Genomic DNA, 10072 nt, shown 5'->3' on the forward strand with positions numbered 1-10072 from the left:
AATATACTGGTCCTGTATGAATTCTTATTATAATTAGTAGTCTTGTTAATTTTATTCCTGCGGTCCCTACTGTGCCTTAATTGTTTGGACTATACATGAATTATGTGTTTTAAATAAATGATAGATTAGTTTTTAATTAAATTTTATTTAATTAAAAATAGATAATCTAATTTATTTAAAATGAGCATTTTAAGGGAAAGAGAGTCACGCTTATATCTTTTTTCTTGAAGCAAATTATGTGCTTAAGAGTTTCTAAGAAAGTGGTCTTCTTCCCATCGAAGAGATATATATTAGAAACAGAAAAAAGAGTTTCTAACAAAGTGGTCTTCTTCCCATCGAAGAGATATATATTAGAAACAGAAAAGAGAGTGACGTACCCTAGCTATTGTTTTTTCTGCCCACTCAGAAATCATAGTCCGGAAAATTGATAAGGTAAACAGCAGAAGATTGTAGGAGATTGTGGGCGTTTTCAGCAGAGAAAAAGGTCAGTCTTTTACATATGGTTTTGGCTTGCCTCCATGCTTGTTTCATCATGATTTGTTTCCGCTGCGTAAATCATGGTTTCTATCAATTGGTATCAGAGCCTTGTCTGAAACTCGTTTGGAGGTAGCTAAACATCTTTTATATAGATTCTCATATTTACGATGGATTATTTTTTTTTTTTTTCATCTATTGTATGATATGGGTGTTTTACGATTCAAAATCACAAAAAGATTGATGCATGTTTTTTGCTGTTAAAGAGAGATTTTGAATGACGAAAATGGGTGTTTTATATTATAATATTATATTGATTGGCATGATGGGTGTTTTATATTATAATATTATATTGCATATAAGGATGTTAATGACTGCCGTTTTCATCAAATGCTTCAATTATAATATTGTATTGTTGAATGCTTCTAATTACCGCAAATCAAGAGTGATAATGGCTGCAATTTTTTTTAATAAAAGTGCATAGGTTCACTGCTGTTCATCCGAATGTCATGCATAATTTCATTTGTGATTTTGGTGATTTGCCATGCGAGTTTCTGCAATAAGATTGTGCTGTTGTAGACTGCGCAAAAGACATTAATTAGAATGCTACATGGCTGAACATTGGTGTTTATTGCTGATTTTTGTAAGGTTATTTTTCTATCGCAAATCAGAACATGCTTGCTGCAGTTTTGGTTTTGATAACATGAATGTTTTAGTAAACCAGCAGCTCATTTATTTCCATTAATTTGTGAGTATTTCAAGAGTTGCTAGTTGTGATTACTTACATTTTCTTCCTCATTGGCAGATGATATGTTTTGATGTAATCATTGTAACTCTTCTAGTATTGTCTATATTTATTTATCTCTCTATCTGAGTAAATTAATTAGGGACATAGACTAGAAGTTATAATTTCACATTTATATTTAAGAGGCATGTTTTCTCCCATCGAGTGGTACATGTTGATCTTATGTTGCTTTTATATGCATAACATATGTTTAGTTTAATTCTCCCATTGAGATTACTGTCCATGGATGTTATGATGCATATATGAATTTTGCTGTCATTATTGTTATTATGCAATCTTGATTTAAATTCAGTTTTTGATTATTATTGAATTGCTGTAATTTTATTTTATGCATAATCTTGTGACAGAATGACATCTTTCAATCCCTTAGCCAATATCCTAACCCAAAACAAGCTTGAGGGTCCTAACTATGTTGATTGGAAAAGAAACTTGCACATTTTGCTTACTGCAGAAGAATATAAGTTTGTGCTCAGTGAAGTGTGTCCTGAAAAACCCGGTGAAGGTGCCACTCAAGATCAAATTAAGGCTCACCAGAAATGGGTTAAAGCTGATGAGATGGCGCGATGTTACATTTTGGCATCTATGTCAAATGTTTTGCAACATCAGCATCAGAAAATGGATACAGCTTATGACATCTTAGAAAATCTCAAGGAGATGTTTGGAGACCAAACTAGTGCAGCAAGGCAGAACGCACTAAGGGAGATCCTGACTTCTAAAATGGAGGAAGGAACTCAAGTAAGAACTCATGTTTTGAAGATGATGAGTCTTATGAATGACATGGAGGTTCTAGGTGCTGAAGTTGACAAGGCTACTCATATTGAGATGGTCTTGAACACTCTGCCTCCCAGTTTTCAGCAGTTTCGTTTGAACTATAACATGAATAAAATGGATTTTACTCTGTCTAAACTGCTGAATGAGCTGGTAGCTGCTGAGACTATTATTAAGCAAGGAGCTGCACCTGTTGTGCTTAACATTGAGCGAGCTTCTTCATCTGTCCAGAAAAAGGGTAAGAAAAAGAAAAATGTTAAGCCGAACAACAATGGTGCTGCTAAAGGTGTAAATGGTGTTGTGAAAAAGCCGAAAGGTAAGTGTTTTCACTGCAAGCAACCTGGTCACTGGAAGCTACAATGTCCGACATGGCTAGCCAAGAAAAAGCAAGGTACATCTCTTTTTCATTTACTGGTTGTTGAAACTTGTTTAGCGGTGTTGACTGCACACCAATGGTGTGTAGACTCAGGAGCCACTAATCATGTCTGCAATTCATTGCAGGGGTTTCAGGAAACACGCCAGCTAAGTAAAGGGGAAGTGAACATTTTTCTGGGAGATGGCACTGAAGTTGCAGTTTTAGCTGTAGGAAACATTGCTTTGAATTTTAAGAATAATAGAACATTGATTTTAAAGAATGTCTTGTATGTTCCTTCGATTAGAAGGAATTTGATTTCAGTTTCTAGTTTGAGTAAGAATGGATATTCTGTTTGTTTTAATGAATTTTATGATGGTTATGTCATTATTAAATTTAGAGAACAAATGATATGTTCTGGCTCTTTAATTGATGGTTTATATATTCTTAAAGTTACACCTGAATTGCAACTTACTAATTCTGAAGTAAATAACTTTGATATTGTTGCTCCATTGAAAAGAAAGCGTCCTATTGAATTGAGCTATACTTATCTTTGGCATTTGAGACTTGGTCATATTAATTTAGATAGAATTTCTCTGTTGGTTAAAGATGGACCTTTGAGTTCATTGAAAGTGGAGGCACTACCAACGTGTGAATCCTGTCTAGAAGGAAAAATGACTAAGAGACCTTTTCCCTTAAAGGGTAATAGAGCCAACGATGTTCTTGAATTAATCCATTCTGATTTGTGTGGTCCAATGAGTGTCCAAGCTAGGGGTGGTTTTGAGTATTTTGTGACATTCACAGATGATTACTCAAGGTATGGATATATTTACTTATTGCGCCGTAAGTCTGAGTGTTTTGAGAAATTCAAAGCATTCAAGGCAGAAACGGAGAAGCGACATGGGAAATATATCAAAACATTACGGTCTGACCGTGGTGGAGAATACATCTCTAGGGAATTCATTAACTTTTTATCAGAACAAGGGATTACTTCACAGTTATCTGCACCTGGTATGCCACAACAGAATGGTGTAGCAGAAAGAAGAAATAGGACACTTATGGAAATGGTTAGATCAATGATGAGTTATTCAGATTTGCCAATTTCATTCTGGGGACATGCAATTGAGACAGCAGCATACATTCTGAATTTAGTTCCTTCTAAGTCAGTACCTAAGACTCCTACAGAACTGTGGACTGGACGTAAGCCCAGCTTGAAACATGTTCGGATGTGGGGTTGTCCAGCACATGTGTTGAAAGGGAAAACAGATAAGTTGGAAACAAAAACAGAATTATGTTTCTTTATTGGATATCCTAGAGGAACGAAAGGTGGTTTATTTTATAGTCCTAAAGATAAAAAGATCATTGTTAGCACCAATGCACATTATCTTGAGGAAGACTATATTAGAAACCATATTCCCAAAAGCCAATTAGCCTTAAATGAGTTGAGAGGAGACACCATACCAACTAGAATTTTTCCATCAGAACATGAACCTGAACCATTCATGGTCGGAGCTGACATTCCGTTACATCAACGTAGTGGGAGAAATGTTAGTGGACCGGAATTTGAAACTTCTGACATTTCATTGCCTGTTGGTGATGAAGAAAATGTTGAAGCACCAGTACATGTGCCGTTTGAAGAACATATTGATGAAGTACAGGATGTGGTCCCACCAGTCATAGACTTGCTGGCCTTACAGCCACAGTAAGATGAAGGTGTGGCTGAACAACCTATAGTACTTCGTCGTAGTGGGAGAACAAGACGACCACTGGTTCGATATACACTCTTGGGAGAAGCATTTGATAGAATCCCTGAAGAAGTGAATACCGAACCAGTATGTTACGACGATGCACTACAAGATAAAGATGTTGATAAGTGGCTGGTAGCTATGAAATCTAAGATGGAGTCTATGTACTCTAATCAAGTCTGGGAACTTGTAGAACCACCTAAAGGGGTGAAACCCATTGGATGTAAGTGGATCTATAAGAAAAAAAGAGGTATAGACGGAAAAGTGCAAACTTATAAAGCTAGGCTTGTTGCGAAAGGGTATACTCAGAAAGAAGGGATCGATTATGAGGAAAATTTTTCGCCAGTAGCCATGCTTAAGTCTATTAGAATTCTCTTATCCATTGCAGCTTATTTCGATTATGAAATTTGGCAAATGGATGTCAAGACAGCTTTCTTAAATGGAAGTCTTGATGAATGCATCTATATGAAGCAACCAGAAGGTTTCATAACAAATGGGCAAGAACATTTGCTATGTAAATTGAATAGGTCCATTTATGGCCTTAAACAGGCATCTAGATCTTGGAATACTTGTTTTGACCAGACGATCAAGACTTTTGGTTTTGATCAGTGTCATGATGAGTCTTGCGTGTATAAGGAGTGGAATGGTAAGAAGGTGGTGTTTTTGGTACTATACGTGGATGATATTCTACTTATAGGAAATTGTATAGGTATGTTGACTTCGGTCAAGGACTGGTTGTCTCAGCGTTTTGATATGAAGGACTTGGGAGAAGCTGCTCATATTCTTGGGATCAAGCTTATGCAAAATCGCAAGAAAAGGATGATAGGCTTATCCCAGGCACTTTATATTGATACTATTCTCAATCGTTTCAACATGCAGGGTTCAAAGAAGGGTTTTCTTCCTTTTAGACATGGAATCGCTCTATCTAAGGATCAGTCTCCTAAGACTCCTGAAGAGATAGAAAGCATGAAGGCAGTTCCTTATGCTTCTGCAGTAGGAAGTCTCATGTATGCGATGTTGTGTACTAGACCCGATATCTGTTTTGCTGTTGGCATGGTAAGCAGATTTCAGTCTAACCCGGGGAGAGAACATTGGACTGCAGTTAAACATATAATCAAGTACTTAAAAAGAACTAGAGATTATATGTTAGTTTTCCAGTCAGAAAATCTTGTGCCCATAGGGTATACAGATTCAGATTTTCAATCTGATCAGGACTCTCGTAAATCTACCTCGGGAAATGTTTTTGTCTTAGGAGGTGGAGCCATTAGTTGGAGGAGTATCAAAAAAACTTGTGTTGCTGACTCCACCATGGAAGCTGAATATGTGGCAGCCTCTGAGGCAGCCAAGGAAGCTGTGTGGCTTAGAAACTTCCTTTTGGATCTAGGTGTGGTTCCTTCGGTTCAATCGCCTATTACACTTTATTGTGATAATAGCGGGGCGGTTGCAAACTCGAAAGAGCCACGGAGCCATAAAAGGGCAAAACACATAGAGCGTAAGTATCACTTGATACGAGACATAGTTCAAAGGGGTGATGTGGTGGTGATGAAGATTGCATCGGAAAACAACCTAGCAGATCCTTTTACAAAGAGCTTATCGTCCACGACTTTTGAAAGACATGTAGAAGGAATGGGGGTTAAAGTAGCAGATGCATGGTTATAAGTCTAAGTGGGAGATTGATAGAGATATACTATTAACCATGCATAAGCGTGAATTTAATAGTATGTTATTATGATGTCATTCTATAAACAATTATTTCTTTGTATTTAATTGGAGATTTGCATTAGATAAATTAATCTTTCGGCATAATTTAATAATAATTGTGTTAGTATATTTTATATATAACTAACTGGACCAAGTAGAGAATGGATGTTTTGTACTGACTGTTAAAACATATTCTCTAGGACATTAGAAATAAGATTTATGTTTTTAATCATGATTTAATTAATATGAGCAAATATAAAATATCTTGTGTTTTGATTCATTAAAGAGTGAGTTTCATTTATTGGAGCGATAAGACTCGATGAGTTGGACAAAGACGCTTTATGTTTGCGATGTATTAAATAATGATTGAATCCACGTCTCGGTATAGAGATTGATGATGCACTTTAAGTAAGCTTATAAGGTTTCATAGTATAAACCCTGCAGGTGGATTTTTATCCGACACATGAATTAAGTTAAGCGAAAATCTTGAAGATCTATTGTTACTCAAATAAATTGTCAGTAATTTGTTTGATGTAAATAGCATCTGTAATCTTAACGTGGGAAACATAAATTATTATGTAATGGAATTGTAAGATTAATAAGGAGTTCAATCATGAATTTTTAGTGGTATAATTTGTGATTAATTATAGTGAGAATATACTGGTCCTGTATGAATTCTTATTATAATTAGTAGCCTTGTTAATTTTATTCCTGCGGTCCCTGCTGTGCCTTAATTGTTTGGACTATACATGAATTATGTGTTTTAAATAAATGATAGATTAGTTTTTAATTAAATTTTATTTAATTAAAAATAGATAATCTAATTTATTTAAAATGAGCATTTTAAGGGAAAGAGAGTCACGCTTATATCTTTTTTCTTGAAGCAAATTATGTGCTTAAGAGTTTCTAAGAAAGTGGTCTTCTTCCCATCGAAGAGATATATATTAGAAACAAAAAAAAGAGTTTCTAACAAAGTGGTCTTCTTCCCATCGAAGAGATATATATTAGAAACAGAAAAGAGAGTGACGTACCCTAGCTATTGTTTTTTCTGCCCACTCAGAAATCATAGTCCGGAAAATTGATAAGGTAAACAGCAGAAGATTGTAGGAGATTGTGGGCGTTTTCAGCAGAGAAAAAGGTCAGTCTTTTACATATGGTTTTGGCTTGCCTCCATGCTTGTTTCATCATGATTTGTTTCCGCTGCGTAAATCATGGTTTCTATCACTGATGAACACCCCAAGTACTCCACCTCCGACAGATCAACAAGCTGCAGGGACTTGAGTTGACTCAACACACCATTCCTCATCCAACTCGGAAACCCCATACCTCCATAACGTCCTATTCTGAGCTCCTCCAGGCTTGGAGGTGGGTGTAGGCCTTCCATCAGTTTCTCAGCATCCCTGCCAGACTGAGCTGATCGGTTCTCCCATCCCAAGGCCAACATCCGAATGTATTTTTTTTCCCTCAAATTTGCTTTGTCGGATTCGTCCACGGCATCCCTCACATTTTCGAGTTTTTGAATCCTTAGCTTACCTTTGAGGTTGTTAAGCCCTTTCAATTCACTCAATCTACCAACCCCTCTCTCATTTCCAACGACAAATAGTGGTAGGCTTTGAAGCAAAGTCAACTTTCCTATTCCACATGGCATACTCAAATAGCCGTCATACTCCCAGTGCCTAAGATTGATCAATTGTCTCATATCTTTGGGCATTTCTTTTAACACATGACATCCAATAAGCTTCAATGTTTGTAAATTTTTTAACCTTGTAATACTATTTGGGAGTACCTCAAACTTATTGTGGGAGAGATCGAGATATCTTAGATGACTCAATTTACCTAGAGATTTCGGTACCTCCTTTACTTTGAATCCATTTAAGCTCAACACACGTAAACACTTAAAACTCGAAAAATATATATTTGGAATTGAATCATCTTTGTACCCATGTATTGGAATGCTTAAAAAGGTCCTTATGTGTTTTGCCCTTAAAGCCTTCAACTTAAGATTCATTGAATTAAACAACGATACATGACGAACTTCTTTCGGGATCTCCTTCACATCATCTTCTAAAATAAGGACTTCAGATTCTACAACTGACTGTGCAAGGTCATGCATGAGATCATGCATTTTACAACTCAATATATTATTAAAAGCATCATTTCTAAACTTCTCCAACAATGATCTCGACAATAATTCCTCAAAATATTGATGTCCTACATTCTCATCTAAAGGTTGAATATAACCCTGTGCCATCCATAATTGCACCAACATGTTTTTCTCAATTTTGTAATCTTTTAGAAATAACGCACAATAAGTAAAACATTGCTTCAAATAGATTGGCAAATCATTGTAGCTTAACTTCAACACCGATAAAACATTATCATTTCCAGCTCCTAGTGATAGCAAATTTCTATTATTTTTTATGGACAGCCAATGACTTTCCTCTGTTTTCAGGCGCAACATTGCTCCCAGTGTTTTGATGACAAGCGGAACTCCGTTACACATATTTACAATTTCTTTTCCCATTTCCACCAACTTTGGATGCACTTTCTCTGGTTCTTCTGCGAATGCTATTTTTGAAAATAAATCCCAAGCCAGGCTGTCTTTCAACCCTTCCAAAAAAAAGGGAGAATTAATTCCCATTATTGATGCGACCTTACTATGTCGGGTGGTCACCAAAATTTTACTCCCCTTTCCAACAACCATCAACAAACTTTTCAATTGATCCCATTTTTCAGGATTTTCATTCCAAACATCGTCCAGGACTAGCAAGCATCTCTTTTGACTAATCTTTTTATGAAGGAGATTTTTTAAACCATTCAACTCCAACCATTCTACATCTTGCTCACACACTTCTTTTAAGAATTTTTTAACCAATGACTTCACATCAAAATGATCAGAAACACAAACCCATATTCTAGGCTCAAAATATTGCACCACTTTCTCATCATTGTACACCAACTGGGCAAGGGTGGTCTTACCCAACCCCCCAATCCCAACAATGGCAACCATGGAAAGAATTTCTTGATTATCAGATGACACCAACGACTTTATTATCTCCTCCTTGTTTTCTTCTCTTCCCACAATTTCAGAGGTCAACACAAATGAGTGAGTCTCTCTCCAACTACTCTCTACCTCCCTCTGAACTATGTTCCCTTGAACAAGTTTTAATAGATTGATTTCTTTTACAATTTCATCAACCTCTTCTTTGATATTCTTGACCTTACTACTCATCTTAAAACGAAATACGAGCTGATTCGAAGATGAGAAGAAGTCACTGACCTGCCTTGCTACTCCCCCACGCTGCAGCTGATGGGTTGCAAAGTCATCCAACAAGTCATCAGCATCATACACAACATCTTTGAGCCTCCTCACCCATGCTTTTACTGCATCGCTCTCCTCCTGCCTCTTCTCAGCATCAACCAGTACACCTTTGATGGTGGTCAGTTTCTTCGTAAGCTTCGTCAACTCCTTTGCCACACCAAACGCAGATCCAATTTGTTGAATAGACGAGGAGCCTAACTTGGTTAAAACGTCAGCTATAATATTGAATAGGATTTGTTCAGCCATTTTTTGAAGAACTCAAACTGCAGAACGCTAACAAAGTATGGTAAGAGAAGGAGAAGTTGAGGGAATTGTGAGAGAATACCAGACAGACTAGTGAGAGGATAATAGAAGTCACATGCAGTGGGCCTAATATGATATACTTCGATTAGTCAAAAAGCAGTGTGAACTCATCATATGGTTGATATTGACATAGGACACTGCCAATCAACTTTTCTCTGGACAAATCTTTGGATGATTTAATAATTTGTATTAGATGAAAAGATTATTGTTAACATTTTCCAATTTTTAAAATCTAAATTTTTTTAGAATGAATCAAACTATTAATTCTTTCTTTGATACTTAAAGTTGGAGGGGTTTAAATTCTATACTTTCTCCTTATTAATTAAATATATCTATATGAAGACGACAAAAACGGGAGTAGAGATTAGGCTATTTTTTGTGGGCCTAACTTATGTACATGGGATGTAAACATATTTATGAGTAATTTTTAGATTATGTTCCGTTTTCAAAATTATAAAAAAAAAGAAAAAAGAATGCCAAGAAAAATGATTTTTTTTTAATTGTATTATAAAAATATAAAACAAAATAAAACATAATTAAAGTTAATTATAAATTCATGTATTTTTTAATTATTTAATATTTATATAAAAAAATTAAAATAA

General features: G+C 35.8%; 1 protein-coding gene across 1 annotated transcript; it reads right to left on the reverse strand.

The window, feature by feature from the left end:
- Positions 1–6807: 6807 nt before the first annotated feature.
- LOC132252572 (putative disease resistance protein RGA4) lies at positions 6808–9495 on the reverse strand. The gene has a single exon (XM_019217340.2). It carries the CDS (start codon positions 9411–9413, stop codon positions 6993–6995), a length of 2421 nt encoding a protein of 806 aa, XP_019072885.1. The 5' UTR covers positions 9414–9495; the 3' UTR covers positions 6808–6992.
- Between the last annotated feature and the right edge of the window lie 577 nt (positions 9496–10072).

The sequence above is a fragment of the Vitis vinifera genome, chromosome 19, assembly GCF_030704535.1.
Source record: "Vitis vinifera cultivar Pinot Noir 40024 chromosome 19, ASM3070453v1".
NCBI classification, from domain to species: Eukaryota; Viridiplantae; Streptophyta; class Magnoliopsida; order Vitales; family Vitaceae; genus Vitis; species Vitis vinifera.

Excerpts from the sequence above, each read along its gene's own strand:
- LOC132252572 (XM_019217340.2), bottom strand. The coding sequence starts at position 9,413 with ATGGCTGAACAAATCCTATTCAATATTATAGCTGACGTTTTAACCAAG.